This window comes from Trematomus bernacchii, unplaced genomic scaffold (genome assembly GCF_902827165.1).
Source record: "Trematomus bernacchii unplaced genomic scaffold, fTreBer1.1, whole genome shotgun sequence".
Classification (NCBI taxonomy): domain Eukaryota; kingdom Metazoa; phylum Chordata; class Actinopteri; order Perciformes; family Nototheniidae; genus Trematomus; species Trematomus bernacchii.
Genome location: NW_022987547.1, coordinates 11,306,828 through 11,330,386, shown reverse-complemented (window position 1 = coordinate 11,330,386; position 23,559 = coordinate 11,306,828). Strand labels below are relative to the sequence as shown.

General features: G+C 41.2%; 1 protein-coding gene across 2 annotated transcripts in view; it reads right to left on the bottom strand.

Annotated features, from left to right (window-relative positions):
- Window positions 1-1,306: 1,306 nt before the first annotated feature.
- Window positions 1,307-23,559, bottom strand: part of fibcd1 (fibrinogen C domain containing 1) — a 128,738-nt gene continuing 106,485 nt past the window's right edge. For both annotated transcript variants that reach the window (XM_034122769.1, XM_034122770.1), the window contains 2 exons: window positions 5,932-6,111; window positions 1,307-2,492 (listed from right to left, as the gene is read on the bottom strand). In XM_034122769.1, the coding sequence (XP_033978660.1) occupies window positions 2,227-2,492; window positions 5,932-6,111 (446 nt within the window). In that variant the 3' untranslated portion in view covers window positions 1,307-2,226. The remainder of the gene's footprint in view (window positions 2,493-5,931; window positions 6,112-23,559) is intronic.

The window sequence follows — 23,559 nt, the reverse complement described above, 5'->3', positions numbered from 1 at the left end:
ACATCAGTAAGTATTTGTAGCATGAGTCTGTGCTTTTTAATGTTGAAGAGAGGCTGAAGTCCTCAGAGACGCAGATCTGTATGCAAAACAGCCGAGGTGCTGCACACACGCAGCAACGGGAGATCCTTCCAGAAACGGTGACGGCGGAACAACTCGCAGCAGGTCCAGAGTCAGAGCCATTCAGCGCAGCAGTGCTACACTTTAACTCACTGTCAGCTGGGGCAGCAACACATTTAAAACTGTCTCCCAGTGCCACACAAATGCCAAGATGTCAGAAAGATCATTTGTGTCCAGCTGGCAGCGATGTGCCAAAATCCCTGTCTTATTGTGCCTCCATAATATTTATATTTGTGCTGCAGATTTGAACGGGCGTGTGCTTTAGGGATAATCAAATTCCTCCTCTTCGCTCGTATCCGACCTTCAGAGCGGCACGGGACACTCCCACTTGTTGATCAGGTCGAGAAAAGTTCTGTAAATACTCTTTATTTTATTTTTTTAAACTGGTGGATTTGTGAAGTCCATGTGCTTGAGTATTCTTTGTGTTTTAGCATAGTAAGAAAACAGCTTCACATGCTCTAAAAGTCATACACACTGTACAATAGAATCTACAGATTTTTTTTTAAAGCTTTTAGTACATCCAAAGAAACTTGAAACAAACACAAAGGTTGATTCACCGACTTGAAAAATAAAGATAGAGACGGGAAATCAGGATTGCACTATTTTCTGCCCACAGTTTGCCTTTGTGTTTTTTACTTCATGACATTTTTTTGTTCCTTTTCTATTATTATTCTTTTTTTAGTTTGCGGATTTTGTTTAGACTAAAACACATTGTAGAATTCCTACTCAGAAGACGGCGGTTGAGAGCGTCAAATCTTATTTTACAGCAACTTTCTCAACCTTTTCTCATGACATGAGACAATGTGTCACACAAGTAACACCTACAACAAGCAACCAAAAACAAAAAGAGGACAAATAAAAAGGTGGGAATGGGGTGGGTTGTTGTCAAATACGAATATAAATGTCCTTAACAAGTCCGATACAATCTAATAAACTAGGGAAGGTCTGATACAGTTTTTGATTCTTCTTAAATGTTGTCATCCCTCTTGAATTTAGTTTTTCCTTTCTATTACTTTACATACATTACGGGCGCTGTTATCTCACGCAAACTACCACACACACACACACACACACACACACACACACACACACACCCACACACACACACACACACACACACACACACACACACACACACACACACACACACACACACACACACACACACACACACACACACACACACACACACACACACACACACACACACACAGCGTGCTGGGTTACCATCTGTGAGTGCTGCATCAGTTGGCCAGTACTCAGCTGGCAGGCAGATCAGACAAAGTGCCCAATATGCTCCCTAATGGCCCAAGTCAGATGAATGAGATACTGCGTTGTCTCTTTCTTTTTCCCATTTTTCTTTTTGCACCTCCTCTCCTTCCACTTCCTCACTCGCCTTTGATTCGCACTGCCCCCTTTCTTTCTCGACTAATTTAACTCTTGTCAAATTGTTTCCCCGTTCTCTCCATCTCTGTCTCTTTCAAATCATCTGAGTTGCCGCACTCCTTCCCCCTAACCCTGCTGGGTCTCATCCACACGGATCAGGGATGTAAATGTGACACAGTATACCACTGCGCTGTCTCTCCTCACCGCTGGAGGATCTTGTATCTCCTTTTTCACTTTTTTGTGAAGGGTTTGTTTGTTTTATACTATATTTGGAGCGTTCACAGATTATACAGCTATGGGCAGTGAGACTGAACCACAATTGAAGTGCCATGTCAGCGCAGATGGGAGGTCAGAGCCACATGTCAGGAGCGAATTACTGGTGTGTGATCCTGCCGGCGATGCTTGGACCGCCATGTCAGACTGAGTAAAGCTAGCTCAGTGGACTGTGGATTTCAGAGCTCTGGTATGTTGCTTTTGTGAGCTGAGCGATCAGAAATATGCATGATGATGGTTATTTTTTCAAGAAAGGGACCATGAGGAAGAATAATGGTAGCCTGCATGACACTAGTAGCTGAATGATGGGGGAGCAAAAAGGAAGCGAAACATAGGGAGGGAACTAAACTCACAGAGGTATGTTTTAGTGAATAAACTATATCAAGAAACTCCGCCTAGCTGTCAGAAATTGTGGTTGGTAATGTTTGTAACTTTTTCCTGTTGTCTGTCTTATTTTTTGTCTTGGTCACGGGTGGGTCTTATCTTCATCTCGGAGAACTTGAGGGAGTACTGCCAGCCGGTCCAGGTGGACCACTCGATGCCGTCGGCGTAGGAGGTGTGCTGGCCCCGCAGGTACTGCCCGTTCAGGTTGGAGGTGTGGCAGTTGCGGTACCACCAGGCCCCGTGGTAGAAGGAGGCGCAGTTGTTCTCCGAGTGGTCGTTATCCCGGTCTTTGGTGGTGAACTTCATCCCATTGTGCTTCAGCAGAGCGTCACCTAGTGGGGGAAAACATTTCATTGTCAGAACATAGTGCATTTAAAAGAATAGGCTAAGGCTTATTTCAGTGTATAACAAGTCACCTGGTTCAAATGTTATCCGTGGTTATTAAACATATAGATGGAGGTCAGATAGGGGGCTGTTGGACATACTAGAAGGTTTTCAAATCTGCTTACACGCTTGATGACCAAAAGATACAATTCAAAAGACAAAGCTTTAGCTATAACAGGAGCAAAGGTGGAAGTGAGAAGACACAGGACAGACAAAGTAAACACAGGACTTTTGCATACAGTACATTAATAGCTACCGTCACGTGTAAAATGTGTCATTTTGTTCGCATTAGGTTTCATTTTCACTTCTCAAATGTTGTCATTTTAACCCAAACCACCACCCTTTGGGTCAGCAAAACGTTTTGTGTTGTTTTTTAATTTCATAACTACTTTAGGTGCAGTTTGGCCCATCTGGCATATTAGAATAGTAGTGATAAGCACTGATAACTTATATGTATTCGACTGATGAATCAAAATGTGAGAACAAGCTCTCATAAACAAGTGCAGTTTGGAGAAAGAAGTTTTGAGCAGCAGCTATGCATCTCTTTTGTTTCTATAATTACATTTTTTTCATTCTGCAATCAATATTGGAGACAATAGGAAAATAAAGTTTTGTATAATAGAAAAGTAAAGGCAATAACTCACACACCAGAGTTAACAAATACATCATCAATTCTATGAAATCCTTTGTGTCTTCTAACACTTTCTTGGATCTGATACCAGAAACCAGTCATCTTTCAATAAATCAATTGTATAATAAAGCAGGAAAGGATCATCTCTTAAATAACTAAACATAAAAACATGTCTCCAACAGTTCCCCTGAGTATTGCTTCTTATTATCTAATGCAGGAGGTCAAATGGCTTTAAAGCCAATTTATCAAAGGTTGTCTTTTTAATACCCCACTCCCAATGATTTCATCAGGGATTCTGTTCAGGGATTTGTTAATGTAAAGACAACGTGTTAATTAAAAGTGCACGCATATTATATATTAAAATATATATATAAGTGAGTTTACTGCTAAATGCTTTAGTGTAAAGTTGAGCATAATTCATGTAGCAGTACTCGTCAGAGATCATAGGAACATAATCAGACAGCCTACAAGATCTATTTATAAATTCATTGTGTTTAGCAACCCTGTCACCGGCTTTTACAGCTTAACAACAAGCCCCGCCCACTTGGAATATTCCCGTTTCTCCTGATCAGCCACTGCCACATCCCAATTGTGCTGAAAATATCTGCTCACTTTACCAAGATTGTTCACTGGCAGTGCTCTACATCAATAACCAATTTGCAAGCAATTGCTTTAAGAGTTTTACAAGTAAAGCGAAAGCAACATCACATAATGCGGTACAAAGTCTTAGCAATTTAATGTTCAATCAGATTATAATGTTCAAAAAATTCGACATAACCAAACGCCCCCCCCCTCGCCCCTGCTGCACTCTCCGTCCTTTGCTTTGTTTCTAAAGCAGGCTTCACACTGTGCCCAGAAGTGGATGAAGGATGGCGCTGAGAGCAGAATGAAAGCACGCTCACCAGCCATCAGGTGCGAGCTAACAGCTTGTGAGGGTATCAAACAGCCCTTAATTGCTCAGGATGTGGCCGCCCAGCTCCTTACCCTCTCACTCTCCCCCATACTCAGCTCTCCATTTGGCATTACCATGGTAACCAGTCACTGGAAAAAATAATCTGGCAGGCGAGTCTGATATTCATGTTGTGTGCTGCTGCACGTTAGGAGAAAAAAGAGACGGGGGGATAAGAAGAAAAAAGAGACGCTCAATGGCATTGACAGTGAGATGATATCCGGGGGATGTAGAAAAAGAAGAAAGTGAGAAAAATACTGAAAACAGAACAGAAGCACTTAAAGGCTCATTTACGCCGCGCCGGTTGTCACCTTGATGGTTGGGGGCCGGCAGCCTCCATTGATGCCCATTAAGATCCAGCTGCTTCGGGCCCAAATGAGCACCTGTCAGCTGATCGGAAAACAGCCGTGGCGAATAATAATAATAACAGTAACACTGCCTAAAGGGAGGCCGAGGTGAAAGCATCCAGAGAGAGTTTGAAGACTCTGACCTAATTCAAATGTCCAACAGGCAGATGAGTTCAAGGTCAGTCCGTGCTGAGGATAAACGCATTACAGGACACCATGTCTGGGAAAGAGTGGTGCCACATGTTTCTATTTCCCTCTTCTGCCCTCTTCTTTCCCTTAAAACCTTGATCCTCATTTTGATTTACCTTCCTCTCTTATCTTTCGCACCTGTCCTCTTCTTCCTCTATCCCAGTTTTTCCCAACCTTTCCTTTCCCCTTTTCCTCTTGTGCCATTTCTCATATCTGTCCCCATTCTCTCGTTGTGTTCCAGCACCAGGTTTTTAAATTGCTTCTTCATTTCCACGGCAGGTTTTTTGTTTACGCTGCAGGTCAAGCAGTGCAATTAGTTTGCGGTAATTTAATAAGGTGACAGGAAGCTGGCTTGGATCTGATGTTTGGGGGGCAGAGGTAAAGACACTCCCTTTCTCTGTGCAACTGTCTGCATGGTTTAACGAGTGGACACACCTCACTGTAAAAACAAATGTACTATGTACTACAGTGACCTTATGTAACCTTAGTAGAGAAACAAGCAAGATACTTAGTATGACAAATGGTGTCCTCTGCTGATTTCATTTATAGGAAAACCTGGTTTTCATGAAGCATATTCACGCAGTAGCCTATACGCCACTGAAACACATGAGCACACACTTCAGTCTAAAAGAGCAGAAATCAAATCTGAGCTGACAGAAAATGCTCCGTTATGGTTTAATACACACACTATTTTATGAACATTTTATGAACATCTTTTTTTTGTGCCCAGCCATGTGTTTATTTAATTTCTTATTTTTGTGTCCCTATTTGTGTAACTGTTTTCCTTTTGTCCCTCCTACTCTTTCTACTTATATAGCGTCCTTGGGTTTCATGAAAGGTGCTATATCAATCCAAGTTATTATTATTATTTTTATAATAATAATTATTATTGTATAGGTTCACCTACTGAATTAAAACACTGAAAAATATAACCAAAGAAAGTGAAAGCCCTAAAGCGTATTCAGGCAGTAGGCGTATAGATTCACACTTCAAAGTGTTAGCTTACAGAACAGTACATCTTACAGAGAAGAAATCAAATCTGATCTTTTAACAACAAACCCAATATGCTCCTTTCAGTTTTTAAGTAACATTTTAATTCTACTATTCTCCAATATTTTGAAATGTAACAGTAATCCGATTTGTTATGTACCTGTAAATAACCTTTGTTTTGTATCCTGATTACGTAATCTCGTTACATGTAATCCATTACTCCCCACACCTCCTAATCAATCAGATGCAGGAAGTGTAACTATCTCACTGAGCATACATACCTGCATTGCCAGAATAGTCTCCCACAGTCAAAGGATAGCCGTCATCATCAGGGTCGACGGAGAAGAGGCCCACTCCAAAGGTTCCATACTGGGCGTAAGCGGTGCTATTTTCAAAGTCCTCCAAGTCGATCCGCAGCTCATAGTTCCCCTGGATGGACAGAGCATGGATCTGCTTCAGCCCTGCAGGGAGAAAGAGAGCGAGACACAGACCAAAACAATCCATTACAAAGTACTACCTCTGTTCTCTGCAAACAATTTAAAGCTATTTCAGCAGCCTCTCAACGCCGTACATTTTCTGGAAATAAGATGTAACATGGTTTTTGGCCCATTTAGAGGCTAGCCGTGCATGTGTAGGGTTTATTTCCAAATACAAGATTAGAGTTTTTTTTTTTTTTTACAAAGTGCACACTGCTCTCAGAACTGTTTGCCAAGAGGATGGAAAGACCCGTGTAATCTGCTGAAACTGTTTTTACAATGACAGTTTGTGGGTTTTTTAAGCAACACATTTTTATAAGAACATCTGCACAAACATTGTGAAATAACTTTATGTATCAGCAATGTTTAGCACATTTCAAATATGTATTTCTATCTATATTTCATCAGGAAAAACCTCATTCTTAACCTCAGTTTCAGCAGGCGTGGGTTAGATGTCAACCATTCTGCATTCTTACTGTTAGAGATTAGGAATTTGTCTGTAATTGCTTTAAAACAAGGTAAAGTTTCCTGGATAAAGGAGATATTGTAACATTTAACCTGGCCATGTACTACAGGTAATGTGTTGTTTTGTCCAAAAATAACTTTTTTGGAGTATACTAGAGGAATGGAAACTTTTCCATGAATGTGAAATTGAATTTGAACAACCTAATTCTATTAAAACATTTTAATATCAAAGATGGAAATCTACCAGCAGGGTCAACAACATCTGTGGCCCCCTGGTTATAAAACATGCAAAGTATTCTAAAGTCAATTGCAATCGGCGCTCACATTAATCATGTGTTTGAAATGGACTGCAGCTTCATTCAACAACACCGATTTAATATGATTATTTCAAGATCTCAAAGCTGATCCAATTGTTTTATTTTTGTGCCCTTCAGCTCAGCTCTGACCAGAAGAAAAAACGACTTTTGTCTAACATAATATATATTTTAAATCAGTGATATAAAAGCTCAATAGGCTAACATGATGCACTGCTGGAGGAGACATTAACACCCAGCGGGAAGAGGAACATGTGGTTAGAGTCATAGTTAGTGCAGCGGTTAAGCATAAATAGGTTGTTTTGTTTCATTGTGCTAAGGAGTTTCCTTCGTTTTTAAAAGAAACAATACTTTTTTCTCTCCGTGAGTTCAATTTGTATCTTGGTTGGTTTGATAGTTTGTTTGTCAGAAGAATTCATGCAAATCAATAAGCCTGATTAACATGAAACTTACTGTCATATTATAATATGGGCAAGGAACACATTACATTTCAAATGTACACGGTGCAGAATTATTTTTCACTTATGGAAACAGCCTTGGAGAAGCACTAAGCTCCTCAAATGCCTTAGGTAACTTTTCATTTCACACATATGATAAAGCATCAGCTATAAGCACATTAATACCAAGCCATAAATAAAAGGAACACCGTAGAATCTGATGTTTGCATAAAAGTATGATTTTATAAATCCTCGATTGTGTGCATGAAGTCATTAGTTATGATAAAGTCTTCTTGAACTTGTTCACATGTCTCAGCTATTTCCAATTCCAGCTTGCCACCTCTTCATCAGATGCCCCGAACCACTCTTTTAATTGTTGCTCAAACCTTTGGAGAGAAATGTGTAAGACAGAAAGTGCCAGAAGGAAAAAGGATTCCCATCCCTTCTTCCTTGCCCCCTCCTGCTCTCTGTCCCCCCCCGCTGTGTTGGAGTGATGGTGTGTCCCTGGGCGTGTTTTCCTCTCCTGAGTTGATCAAAGGCACCAGATGAGTGGTGTGTCAGGCGGAGAGGAGCAGGAGGAACTAAACCTGGGTCCCTCCAACACAAAATTGAAGGCACGAAGACAAACAAAAGTGAACTCAGCCTCAAGACTGAGTTAAACAGCCTTCCTCCATGCCTATAAACGCACTCTATGCACTGTTTATTTGGGAGACAAAAAGAAAAGAAATAACATTTGAAAGCCACCGTGATAACAGGGCTTCAAAGACTGTTGGAATTAGAGCATGTAGAGGAGGCTGTAGGCTGGTTAAGGTTTGTTTTTCTGTCTCTGCTGTAACGTGAATCACCATGAAAGCAGCTGCACCACAGGAAGCAAGGTGTCTTTATGAACCTAAACACTGTCATATGACCTCCTGCTGCAATCATCACCTTCGCAAATGAAACTCATTCTCCTTTTTAATGCCTTCAAACCTCGAACTGACTTTGCCTAATTTGAATTCCGTCGTTGAAATGGCACTCTGCGAGCGGCTCGCCTGAAGTAGAGAGCTAATTTGATGACAAACACAGCTGAAAGAACCCATTATTATTCAGAGAGGGGAGCTTGCAGGCTGGGCCCGGGCACTTAGTGAGGATTGAATCTAGCCCAATGGGAGGTTGATCCTGCTCTTTTCATTTTCACAGCGGATCAGTCAAATTGGAGGTGGAAAATCAGTGATTAATACATTCATGGGTAGGTAACTTCACGCACGCCCGTTTTTCCGTTAACTCCTAAAATATATATATACTCATGGATGTGTGCGATAAAACACACATCACATGCAACACATTTTGACGCATTCAAAGGAACAAAAATGGCTCATTTGCAGGAAGTTTTCTTGTCGCAGCCCTTTGAGAAAAAGTATCAATCCACACAAACACCTAAGGGAAAAGTCATTTCACAAACTTCAAAAGACTTAGGATGTTTTCTCTTTCGGAAAAAAAAGGAAATAAAAATAAAGTACCAGATGCAACACAACTCTATATAAAGACTTCCAAGTGTATTTACATAACTTTAATTCAGTCTCTAATTAAAGCCCCAGAGAATCTCCGCGAGACTCAGAATCAGAATAATTAAAGGGAAAGACTAACGCAACAACAACAGAGACTTCTTTGGTTAAAATCTAAATGCTCAGGTGTAACTGGCTGTTAATTAAATCCATTGTTAGGTTATTTAAAATGGGCTCTGATACAAGGGAGGATTCAGAGGTGTTTTGCTTCAGTATTAACATGCTGATTGTTCCGTTGGGAAAAATACTTCTCTCTTCTCACTGATTTGCCGTTTATAGGAAGCTTAGCGGAGAGTCCAAAAACTTCTGACCTCCAACACGCTTTAGATGTGCAATTAGGGGTTTCTTTCTTTATTCCTTGCTTTTAAATCCAGGCCATATTGAGGCACATTGTTTTTAATTGCTGTTTGTTTCGATTGGACATTTCTAAAAATAAAGTATTAATGTTGTTATAATATTAATATTATTTTCTAAAGAAGAGAAGAAGGTCTTTCTTTTGAAGTATGACAAATCACTCGAGGATACTTTTCCCTTAAGTGTGTGTGGTTTGATACTATTTCTCAAAGCACTAGGACAAAAATAATATGTCCTCAAATGAGCCATTTTGGTTAATCTGAAAGCGTGTAAAAGGCAGCGCATCTTGTATATATGTTTGTGTGTGTGTCTATAAAGCCATGCTAGTTGCTGTATCTGGGCACAGTGACATTTGAACGCTAAATTTAGCATGCTAATGTAGCGACATAAAACGTACTATTGTTGTCATCTTAGTTTAGCATTTTAGCATGCTAACATGTGCTAATAAGTACAGGAGGGGCTGTTTTCATAAGCTTTGCAGGCATTTGATCATTAAACTAAATATTGGATTCATTACAGATTTTATCAAATGATGAAACATCACACCTCCACTGGCTTCCCTCCACTGGCTTCCCTCCACTGGCTTCCTGTCCATTTTAGAGTTCATTTTAAGATTCTATTGTTTGTTTTTAAATCACTTAATGGGCTGGCCCCTCAGTACATCTCCGACCTCCTACAGGTGTACACCCCCTCAAGGGCTTTGAGGTCGGCTGATCAGTCTGATCAGCTGGTAGTCCCAAAAACAAGGAAAAAGACCAGGGGAGACCGAGCCTTCTCAGCGGTAGCCCCCAGGCTCTGGAACGACCTGCCCCCCCCTCATGTCAAATTGTCGCCCACTCTTGAAGCTTTTAAGTCCCGCCTAAAGACCCACCTCTTTTCCCTCGCTTTCGAGTCAGTCTGAGCTCTACCTATTTTATGCTTTTATTGTCTGTCCATAGCCTTTGTGTGCCTTGCATTTATTCTTATGTGTGCCTTTTATCTATTCGTGTAATATTATATTTTTATTATAATGTTATGTTCATTGTGAAGCACTTTGGCAAACCCTCTGTTTTTAAAATGTGCTACATAAATAAAGTGGATTGGATTGGATGAATCTAGACTAAAGAGTCCATATTTTGCCCATTTTCAGGTTTCATAATTGAATTATTTAATACCAGCCCTTAGCCTATCATGTACAATGTGTTGGAATGCTAGCCAATTGAAGTGCGAGTGTTACGTAGTGATGTCAATATGTAATGGAAGTAACAAAGGAGCCCTATGGAGGTGTTTCAGGCAGGGGGGGGGGGGGGGGGGGGGGGGGAGAAACTCGCTCTGGAGGGAACACAGGGATTTAAACCTTTGCAGATCCTTTACATGCACAACACACCAATATAACACAATACAGGAAAGGGGAAATACTTAAAATAGGGCATCTTTAAAACTAAGGACCCAGCTTATGTTGCCCATGCTATCCAACACTGAAAATAACAAACCGTTATTGGGAAGCAATCTTCTTTGAACTTCTTTCCACACATTAATCTCCACATTACACAAGCAACAGGAATACTTATCTGATGTAATGTAAGAAGGAGATAAATAATGCTGGCACAATCAGCATCTCATTTTGAACAATCAATGTGTTTACTCATAGAGAATCTCATTTAGCGTGTGACTGATTAACAAACACGTCGATGGGACAAAAATCTTTAAGAATGATTTGGCATTAAATCACCCATGTCATCACAGTCTCCTTTACAATGTCTGCTACAGTGACAACAGCTGAGGAATGAGAGGATACAAAAACGCAGCACCATTCACATCATTTTAACCATTTTCTTAATCATGGCCGTTAATATGATTATTAACACTTCAGCTCGTAAAGACACAAGATTATTCTCCCTATAGGTGAAAAGCAGGGCTCTCTTAAAATGTTATACACAACAAATATTGATTTTCTTTGGTAATAAATCTATGAAAGATGACAATAAAAATGATATATATCTGCAATTACCTCATTAAACTAGGCCGTGGTAATCCATAACTCATTGTCACAGCTCTGAGGTTTATGGGAAAGAGGACACATTTAGCTTGTTTGGAACGAGAAGACAGTCATTTATCATATTTTTTTAATCTTGTATTCATTCAGTGAAGACACGTTGTGTTTCATAGCTAGAAAGAAAGAAAGCTCAAGCCCCCCTGACATTAATGAAACTATTACCCAGAAAGAATCCTGCGATTTAACGTGATTCTACAGTTAATGAGACTGACATCAATGACTGGATTAAATATGTAGAAGACCTCTGTCAGATGTCTCTTTGATTCTGCTAAAAGGCCCAAATATTAATGATTTATTTGCTTTTATTTGAAAAGTATGTAGAGGAATGTATTGGATGCTTTTAGGGGACGGGTTAGAGTCTCAGCGCAGTGCAGCACTACGGGGAATAAAGGGAAAGAATAAAAAAACAGATCTCTAAACCCAACAGAGGAATGATTACACTTCTCTCGAATGCCGCTTTTTCAAATGTAATTATTCATCATGCTTTTCTCCCTGTGCTGCTGGGGGGCAGCTCCTGAGACTGTTTCAGCTGGAAAGGAGAAAAGGAGCAGCACTCTTCCGTCTCCTCCTCCGCGCTTCCTCCCACCATCTCAAGCCCTCCCTCGTTTTGTCGTACTTTTGCTGTTCTTACTCCTTCCCTCCCTCTTTTGCTGTTCTTACTCCTTCCCTCCCTCTTTTGCTGTTCTTACTCCTTCCCTCCCTCTTTTGCTTAATCTTCCTGTCAAACGTTTTTTCTCTGCACTCAGCGGACGGGGAGGAGTTGGAAGGGGGGACGGGCTATTTCCATAGCCACTAGGACAGTTGCTTTGCCCTTTGGCACCAAGGTCTGCGAACACGCATCTGCTGAAAGGATGCTGTCCTCGGAAGAGAAAAGGCTTGCTTCGGCCGTCTTTTCATGACTTCTTTTGTCGTGAAAAGAGAGGAGCGCGGGGAGAAAAACAGAGACAGGTGTGTGCTGAACTCTTGCTGCTCCCCCGGAGCCAACAGTGACATTTGGTGCGACAGAAAGGGAAATCATTTCAACATTTACTGTCATAGCTCTGCCATGTTGACGCCTGTTTGCAAATTCCCCTTAAAGACAGTTCCTTTTGATACAAACTGCATGTTGTGCATCATAAGAGAACACACACACACACACACACACACACACACACACACACACACACACACACACACACACACACACACACACACACACACACACACACACACACACACACACGGTTTTTGTTCACACTGGCTGCAGATCAAACGAGATATGGCCCATTATGGGCGCTAACATGGTCCAAATTCCTTCATGCATGTTGACTAAAATAAAAAGAGTGAGTGGGCTGCACTTTTTCACTTGCTTGGTTTTACTCATGCACATGCGAACGCCCCACATTTGACTATTATAACCAGTGCATAGAGTATGAGGCAGATTCCACCGTATTCAAAAGCATTTCACATAGAATCTTCTTTAACGGAATGAACATTCGGCGGCTCTATTTGTTCAGCAGCCGGCGCCTGGGAACTTGGGAATAATGATCTTGGGAATGTTTGTTCACTTTGCCCACAGCGCCCTCATTACTGCTCTGGGGAGTCAATTGCTTCATCTTTGAAGATAGGTACATTTAGCGATATATTATTAATACATATTGTTTCATTTGGATCCTTACGGGTTACTGAACAGACCAAAACTCACTCTGACGCATTCTTCTGACCTGCAGCCTTTTCACTGAATTAAATCCAGCAGCCTCAATGGAAGTTTTCTCACAGTGCCTCACATGAGGGTGGGGGCTCAGCATGACTATAGGTGTGAAGAGGCGCTGCTTTAGAACTGATGAAAGACGGGAGGGATTATATGTATTTTATTTTGCGACCCCCTCAACACAGATATGTTAATACTATAATCATGAGAGAAGTAAGACATTTCTATATCACATTCTGAGCTCAGGCTTCTGTTCATTATTATTTTTATGGTCAAGGGTCGCATTTTAAGTTGGCCGTGTTTGCACATAAAGCGATACAGAATCACAAAGGCAGACAGCGACTGAAAGCAAAGCTGTTATTGTGGAAGCTTTTAAATGACAGAAAGAAAGTTATTATGGTGGTGTTCTGATGCGAGGTATAATTGAATGTTATTCCACCAAAAAATAAATGGTGCATTGTGATTAAAAAATGCTCTTTTTTTCTATCAGGGACAGCTGATGAAATTCTTTCTAAATTGCAGGACGTATTTTGATGTTTTCTTATTGGCAACAAAATACAATATGTTAGCAGCCTCATTACATCAAATGAGGACGGTTCAAATCAGCAGGGGATAAGTAGATGTGATCAATATCAGTTTCTTCACTGTTACCTCACTGATAGTAATGCGGTGTCTGAGGCTGCTCCTCATCTAAAATGTAACTCAGCTTGACTTTTCCCTGTCGCAAGAATCACTCCTACAGCTGACACTCTGTTGCATCACGTCTCTGAGTTCTCATTTGGAATGAATGAGGGCCGACCACTTTGTCTCCTGTTGCTTTTTGTCATAGCTCAGAGGAGGTGACATGTTTGCTCAAGCTACTAGCAATGTAGCTTAAACAATTGAATTTCATGTTTTTACTGCATGCTAGTGAGCTTGATTTCAAGCTCCTCTCAAAAAGAAACCTTCTTCATCTTCCCTCTTTGCTCTGCCATGACTATTATTAATGAGCGGGTACATCATTATAATAGAAGGGGACAGGCAGAGGTGGTTGAAACGTACACGATGCAAAGCTAATTGGCAGGTCATGATTTATAATCACGATGAGTCTTGATTAAAATGAATGAATTTGCCCCTCCTGATAACATTTTACCAGTTTAACCAAGCAAACATGCTGATCCATTAAACACCAAGAACACACACGCACACTTATTCCACTGACTACATTTTCCCTTCTCATCGTCTCAACCTTTCATCGGTAAGGTCCATGTGGGATTTCCTTGTCTATCGAGGTCCAGTTTTTATATATTATGCACATAACATTGCCTTTGCTTCCAGAATAATTCATGCAGAATTAGGAAGTCATTGTCTGCAAGGACTATGCAGGTGAGATTGAGGGTGGAAGGTTTTAATATGTAGTTTTGGTTAACATTTTGACACATTTTTGGTGTGGATATTGCATTGTACAAAAATAGTAATGAATACAAATCAGTATCAAAGCTTACATGTTATTTGTTAATATGTCAGTGTTTCCCCTAGGATGGAGTCATAGCAGCGGTGCTAAGGCACGTGGGGCCAGTATAATGTGAGCGTGGAGCGTGTGGAATTTTTTAGTGTGTGCACGTGCAAAGTGCGCCCCGCCAATTTGTTTCTATGTGTCTGCCAGCACAAGAAAGGCTCTTGAGGCCTAGTACCAGGGCCGGTTCTAGACAATTTGCTGCCCTAGGTGAGATTTTATATATAAAGAATAAATGAAAAATCTCTACAAAAGACAAAGACACTACAAAAACAGAAACTTATTGACATAGGTAATATACGTCAAAATGGCTTCAAATGTATTCAGTATTGTATGAACATGTTTGAATTGGGGGGTGGACGTAACATCCTCTAGGGGGGGTCCGGGGGTAAAATGCTTCAATCTGGTGCACTTTGAGCACACAATTACTAGAGACTGATAAGCCAACATCCCCCACTTTCATCACTTACAGCGCCCATCGTACAGGGCAAATGAAAAGTGTAACCGGGGTGAAAAGGGTGTTACATTTACTTAATTATGAATGTTGTTACATCAAGGCCAAAAATTAGGATGAGCGCCAACGGTCAAAAATGTTTTTTCCCCTCCCAGAGCTACCAGCGCAGCGCCCCCCAGATCTGGCGCCCTAGGCGACCGCCTATGCCGGCCCTGCCTAGTACATACAGTGGCAATGTCTCAAGATTTAGCAAAAATACACCTTTATTGAACAGTAACAGAAATACTACAAATCCACATAACAAACAATCAAAAATGAAAAACGGTCGCCACTTATTATTATTTTAATAATAAAAACATTTTTTTTTTTTTTTGTTTGGGTACCTGGCTGGCGCCCCCTAGCAGCTAGCTGCACCGCCACTATTTGTATATAGGGGAAACACTGTATGTAGTTGTCTTTTGGTATACAAAGTGGCTGATTTGAAAGGCAATCACTGAAAAAAAGCACCGCACTTGTTTTTAAATTGTGTTGCCTTGGTAGGATTTCCCAGAGTACTCCACTGTTGAATCTCTTGTTGTTTTTGAGATAATTTGAATAACAGTGCATGTGGGTAAATGGGCTGTATGGTATCTTATTGGTCTACTAAAGATGATCTTTAAAAGCAGCAATGTGCCAAAATCAGAAATCATTAAAATTGCTACTGAAGTACACATCCAGCCTTCCAGCTTGTTTATCCCACTTGAACTGGATTGATTTATTGGTGATCGGAAGGGCAGCTAAGACACAGGCGATAAAACAAATTAACATTTCCGAGGTCATGAAGATTTCAATGTCAGCTAACGTCACGTTAGATTAATCTATGTGATGCTAGAAAGCTCAGGTTGATGTCAGTATCAGATTTCAAGTTTTCAACCTCTCGCCTTTTTGAAACTAAATGCCTCAAAATGCCATCCACAGGGCAAAATAAAGGAAGGGATTTAACTCAAGTGGCAGGATTTCTGTCATAAAACGGTGAGAGAAAAGAATGAGAGCCAACAAACCTTCACGTTTGATATCATCAGAAATGAACCTTCGGGGTGGAAAGACTGAGCCAAGTGAAGGGAGAAACGGAGAGAGAAAAGAGAGGCAGGGAGACAAATGCTGAGAGAGTTGGCAGGCCTGTAGGGCTGTAATTCAGGGAGAAGACCACATTAATATTTAGAGGAGCTCTCAGGTAAAACAAAATGAGCAGAGCAGGCCCAGCTTGACAAGAGGGGATGGCAACAGCCAGGCATAAAGATCCACTGGGTGTGCCACCGTCTCACACACACAGAGCTTCAAGGTTTTGTGGTAGAAACACATTTGTGTTAGGGAAGGACATTTGCATAACATTCTTTTTTCATTAACAGTTACTGGGCCGAGCACAAGACAGGTAGAGATCCATTCAAATGGAGTCATCACAGATAGGCTATACGATTTTGAACATGACCTGAAACAGACCCCTGTAGAACCTAGCTGAACCCAACGTGCATGAATTCAGTAAACAAAACACAATCAATAAACACAAACAGTCAAAACAGATTCATTCAACATTTTGTAGTATTTCTTATTATATATTATCTTTATATTGCTTGTCGGTCAAGACCACGCCTATAGGTAAACTACCAACAACTGGAGCACAAATACAAATGTTTTATTTAGTTCCAATATCTCCTACAACTCTTTAGATAAGAACAAATACCAACAAAACGAGTGAGAAAGTTAGCCTCAGCTGTACACTGTTTTTTGTGCTAACTGATGAATCTAAGCAAGCTAACGTGCTAAACTTATATGAAGACCATAGTAATAACTTCCTGTTACGTACCCTAGTAGCTTACTCCTGTGTGGTTACTAGTGGTAACTATGTACCACCTCCAAGCTGTTCAAGAGACTACTTCTTAGCTATCCCCTCAGATAGATGCTAAGCTAATCAAAGACCAAGATGGTTTCAGATGTGGTAAATCATGCACATGCCAACTGCTGAACCTCACCCAACACATCGAAGACCGGATGTTCTACGTCACACTCAACAGGAAAAGTTGATGGTTCCACCAGACCAATGGGCTACCGCAGGGCAGGGTCTTGGCCCCTTCTCCTCTTCAATATCTACACCACCGACAAGCCCCAACCGGAAGGATGCAGCAGGTTCATTAATGCAGATACCCTAGCCATGGTAACAGAGCAACACACCTTCCCAGAAATGGAGTCAACCCTGGAACGACGCCTCTCAGATATGTCTGCGTACTATCTTAAAAACCACCTGCACCCAAACCCTGGAAAACTCAAATCTGTAGCTTCCATCTCAAAAACAGAGAGGCTAAACGGGAGCTCGACGTAACCTGAGATGGTATAAAGCTTTAAACATCTCCAGCACCAGGTCTATCTGGGAGTAACCTTAGATCGTACCATTAGTTACAAAAAACACATCCAAAAGACGGAACAGGAACAGCCTCCTACAACAACTAACAAACTCAAAGTGGGGGGCCCACCCAAGTTCACTGCTTACATCGGCACTAGCCCTGTGCTTCTCTTGCCCAGTATGGAGCAGATCTAGTTAAGCCCGTAAACTAGACCCTATCCTCAACGAGACATGCAGGATTGTGACTGGGTGTATTAAAACAACCCCCGTACACTGCCTTTATGCCCTCTCTGGCATCGCCCCTCCCTGATATCCACAGAGCAATCATCACAAAAACCGAGTGCACAAAGCAGGCCAAAGACAACCGGCACCAACTTCACGAGCACTCTGCTGCCCAGAAACGCCTTAAATCCAGGAGCAGTTTTCTGGACCCCAATGAAGTACTGGAGACCACCCCAACTGATGCCAGGACTAGTGAATGGCAGAACCAGTGGAACAGCCTTGGCAGCCATACATCCCAATGGATGGAGAGAGGCCTCACCACAGACGAATGTCTCGCTACTGGCTACGACCAACCTTGGGCTGTCTGGAAAACAATAAACTGCCTTGCGAGTCGGAGAAGAAATGGAAAACAACCAGAGGTGGGGGACTCGAGTCACATGACTTGACTCGAGTCAGACTCGAGTCGCATATTTTTGGACTTGAGACTTGCTTGACTAACATTGATAAAAGACTTGACTTGACTTTGACTTCGTATTCATGACTTGAGACTTGACTTGACTTGAGACAGATGACTCGAAAGGACTTTACTGTTTAAAATTAAATATTTGCATTTGTTTTTGTATTGTACGGAGCCCCTAAAGGGCAATGAAAAAAAAAAAGATACTGTATCTCGTTTGCACGAGAAAGTTACCGGAGCGCTAAGTAGGAAGTGGAGCACACAGGAGACAACCGTTTCATTGCAGACTGTAATGTTTATGTTGGGAAATGGCAGTGCATACATTATTTTAGATATATTTCGAACTCGGACTCTCATTCACTTCATGAAGCACCAGGAGGCAGTGGGACGTGTAACTCTGCATCTGAGAAGTGCAGCACCAGCGCGCAAAGAGCTGTGCCTTTTACGCAACGCCTTCACTGTGTTTACTTTCATTAGAACAGCTGAAGAGCGACCTTCGTTTTAACCACACACACCTCTACACAAATCGAACTGCCCGATTAATCCCCCTATTACTCGTTTTATGAAGGAGATGTCAGGTCACTAAGGCGCATGATGTGTGTGTGTTTGTGCTCTGCTCAGCTCTGCTCTGTGTGTGTGTGTGTGTTCGGTGTGTCCGACAACGGCATTTGTTTTCAAATTCCATATGTATATGTGGGTGTTCCCAAATGAAATACATTTGTTTAATCTTAATGTCGCACTGTCTGCACACAAACACACTTGCTCGACTCTCACCACAGTGACTTGGGACTTGCTTGAGACTTGTAGGTTAAGACTTGAGACTTGCTCATGACTTGCACATGTAGGACTTACTCCCACCTCTGAAAACAACAACTTCCGATATGTGTGTGTGGCGAATCACAAACAATGGAGCACATCATGAGTTGCAGCCAAGCTCCACAATGTACCTGACATGACCTGGACGAACCAAATGCCGCTGCGATCGCCTGCACCAACCACTGGAAATACGTATAAAAGAAGGCTGGAGACGAGGAAGAAAAAGCCCTAGTAGCTATATTAGAAGCATAGCTTGATATTGGCTCTAAACCTTTGTTACATGTGCCTCCCCTTATTCCCCCATGTCCAGTCTGCCTTTTTACTATCAGCTTTCCAACGAAGAAAACATATCAGCATGACATTCCCATTAAGATATAATGGTTGACATAAATTGTCTTGCTGTAAAGATTTCCATATGTCTCTTGAAATGATTCTTACACACCACATGAACAGAGCAGATACAGAAACCACTTAGATCCACCCGAGTATTAGACATGTGTATACATGGACCCCAGACCCAAGGCAATATAACTGGAGCTGATAGACTGAATAGCATTTGGTTCTGGTCTTGGTATAAACCGAGTTAACGCGTGAAGACCATTAGAGAACATACGATAAGTCCTTTGGGGGATAAAATGGTTAAAAAAAAAAGAAGATTGCTGAGCAGCTGAGCAGAGAGCATGTGTCGGATGAGGAGAGACAGTGACAGAGAGGAAAACAGGGAAAGAGTAGACATTGAGCTAGGCATGATGAGCATGCATGATAGAGTAGCACACAGAAATGTCATGAAGGCTTTGATCATGGACAAGACGCCAATAAAGCTCGGCAAGGGCAGTGTGATAGTCTTATTAAGCCCCTCCTATGCCAGGGTCAAAGTAATGAGGGGCTTGAAGGAGAGAGAGAGTGTCCAAGGGGAGACACATCTTCAGGCCCTTCAGCGCTGTTTGCACGTAATAAGGTTGCTCAGAGTTCAGCGCTAATTAAGCACCATGTATGATTAGAATTCCATAATAATATTTTTGAAAAGGGCATGATACTCTCCTTCACATATTAATATGATCAACAGACAGGCTTTTGCTGCACATTGGGACTGCTAAAAACATTCACAAATTCCCTGACTAATGCAATAAAATGAGGCAGAAATAGAAGGCAGATTGCAGTTTGCTAAGAAGAAAATATTCGATATGATGCTATATTTACGCCCAGGAAAATGTGAAACAAGAGCTTCCCATAGAGGGAGCAACCAATTTCAAAAATTACAGTAGCAGTTGGGTGAGAAAAGTGAGAGTCACCCTTGCCTCACCCCTTATTTCGAGTCTTACTCAGAGTGCAGTAGCACAAAACAGGCATGCCATCCTGCAGTGATACGTGCTTATCTCAGAGCAGTCTAGACTGTGTTAGAAATTATGAATTATTCAACTAAATTGTTCTGTTGTCTAATGTCTGACCAGGCAGGAACAATGTGGCACTGCTATATACAAAGTACTGAAAAAGTGTCATTATCTTTTAATTTAAGCCACTTAAGAAAACCCGCATTTATAATGAACTGAATTATGACGAGGCACCAAATGAAAAGGGACTTGTGTGGGTCTTTTGCATAATGATTTTCCTGCCAGTGTCATTAGGAGATCTGTTCAATCATCCCTTAGTCCAACTTCCAATCAGCCCATCTGTGCTCGCTCAAAATGCCTTTATGAGAAGATTCTGCTCATACATTTGAACATCTTCAGGCAAATAAAATCTTCACATTTCAAAGAGTCTTTTTCCTAGCTTGAGCCAAACCAGACATTGGCGGCAGCACAAGTAGAAGGAAGAGAGTTGCAGGAATTCACCTGTACGCTGGGGATGAGAGGCATCGAATAAAGTACCCAGGCCTTGTGGAGAGGGCTAAAAGAACTGCTCTGGTGCTCATACATACCGAAATTACTGGCAGAATTGCAGCAAATTGCAGCTATCTCCACTCCAGCAGTGCAATCTAGTGCAGATGGAGTGTCTGCCAGGGTACAGCCACACCAATCAGAGGCAGCAAACCCTCCTGAAGGAAGCAGAGGCCGGGCCCGGGGCTAAGGCATCATCATGTCAGCATCAGCGCTGATTGGCAAGACCTCAGCTGGCCGACCCACTGGATCCCCGGACGGCCAGCCCCAGTGTGTCGGATTGACAGAGGAGGAATCACACTGCTGAATAATTGATGGGATATGAATGCAGTATTGGAGGAGCTTTAACTGAAAACACTTACATGAGCTCTAAATAATAGATTGCCTGGGATTCAAGTCCTGGGAGTTGATATTTTCCCTTTGTCATGCAGGAGATGGTATCATATATCATCTATTTCCCAACAGCTGGGTTTGACACTTAACTCAATCAGTTCCCATGATGTGCTTTGATTTGAGATCTGTAGCCTGTGATGGTACTTAAATCAAAATATGTATATTAATGAGCATGTCAAGATGCAACCACACTTGTGTGATTCCACACTGCCATAAAGTGCAGTTTGATTCTGGATGCAATTTAAATGGCACATCATATTATTATTATGACTGTGTATTTAATATCCATATCCAAGTCAAACGTGTGTAAAGAGTTACAATGCGATGATGTTGGTAGAAAAAAAAGATACTGAAATGTACCATCTTGTTTCAAAGATAAAATCTTTACTCATCCTACACTGACATTGAGAGTAACTTGTCAATTGCCTCAGAGAGACATATTTTGTTCTGGTTTATGCAGCTATATATAGCACCTTTCTGTGGATTTGACTAGTCTCTCCAAGTATTACGCGGATAGTCAGGGACCATTATAATACATAAGCTTCATATAGCCCTTTTCATGGGGACCCTTTTTTTACGGCAGCAATTGAATGAGACGCTCTAGCTGGAAACGCTCTTAAAATTGTACACCGTCATAGTGTGGGATTAAACATAGCGTTAACACAAGGTTGTCCTTCCCCATGAAATGGTTTTCTGGATTATAATTATCAGTGGGTACAGCTGGAGGGAAATCTGCAGGCAGTATGAGCCTCACGGGTACAGTGTGTGGGCGACACTGACTGTAAAGAGCAGCATACGGCACTAAAATAACAATTGTTATCCTGACATTGGGGTCGTCTTCAGGTGAGCACATAACATTGTTTTCTATAGTGTAATATGTGACATGTTTGGAATGATAGTGTTTCTAAAAAAGGCACTATTAAAAAGTGGCTGTATTTTTGTATTATAGAGACAGTCTAATTAAAGGGAAGCTTTGATGAATACATTATGGAATTATTATAGTTCGGATGATTATTTGTCAAGATGTGAACTTTTGGCAATATGCATGGCTATTCAAATGCATCATTAATATCATACAGAAATGTTGCCATAAAATCCCTAGGGGAAATAGTGTTTGTTTTTGCTATTATTATAATTTTCTTCCTCTTAATTGCTCATTAGACCATCAGTGTTGGTACATGTATATTATTAAGATGACATAGCAGGTGTAGGCTTATCATTGCTTAATTGCTGCATCTAAAGTATCACAAATTGACTAAAAACATGCTGACTTTAAATTTGAGAGATTTCAAAATGTAAAATGTTTCATGAAAACCAGTATGAGTTGGTGGAATAAACATTGTGACATCCTATTCAGAAATCACATTAACAGATGTAGTTGACTTGTTGCCACTATGGTGATCATCAAGAGTAAATCTGTCAATGCTTACAGCTGTAACATGAAAACACGAGTGGTTAATGAGTCGTTAAAGAGTACCAACTTAACACCCTATCATTGTGTTGAAGGGGGACTCTGATGTGTTGCAGGAAATGTAAACTGACAACTTGTGGAATCAGGAGGGCTTTAATGTCACCTGCTGTAAACACACATTTAATTGAATATAGTATTTGCTTCCCCATGCAGATCAAAGCACCGTAGGGAGGTTCTAAATTGTATCACACACATTAAATGTATATTGTGAGAAGAATTCCAAATGACCAATGTTTTTTACAATATGGGGAATATTTTGGTAAGGAGTCAGAATGAAGAGTTTTAATTTCACCGTGACGGAGGAGACACAATGGAAGTTATAGATGAGGATAGATGGTGAGCACCTGGCGGAATAATGAGGCTGTTTATTACTTTTAAAGGGAAGGCAGAGCGTTCGGGGGGAGAAGTGCAGAGGCTTGTGGAGAGTTTCTTTAAACTGTGACTTTCCTGCAAGCAGCCTTTATTGACATGACACTTCTTATGAACATTGTGGCGATGAACTCTGCTTCCATTTATGCACATTTTTGTGACGTACCATTGTACCGCAATCCTGGCCAGAGCTGCCTATTTATTTACTTTTCATTTGACCTCACCAATTAATATGCACCCATCGAGTCTCCCTACCTGTCCTTTTTGTCTAACTCGTTTGCGTACAGTACACCATTGCGTATTCAAAGAACTGCAAAAAGATGGTGACCCCAAAACCGGGTGACCCAGCTGCAGAGAGTAACATAGTATGATTATATAACATAAATAAATACATTGGGATACATACTGTCCAAAGAACAGAGTCAATGAGGGAATGATGAAAGGTTTTGCAATGTCTGCGACTATATAGACATTGACATTGTATTTGACGACACCTCAAATCATACACTCCTGTCTCTAATCTATTTCTTGAGTCATCCAGCAATTATATAATTGTTAGCTTAAAGGGACACGACAGTATTTTCCCAGACTGCATGGGCATGGACATTGGCAAGCTGTGCAGCTGCTTTTAAATGAGGCAGAAGCAGCACCCATCTATTAAGG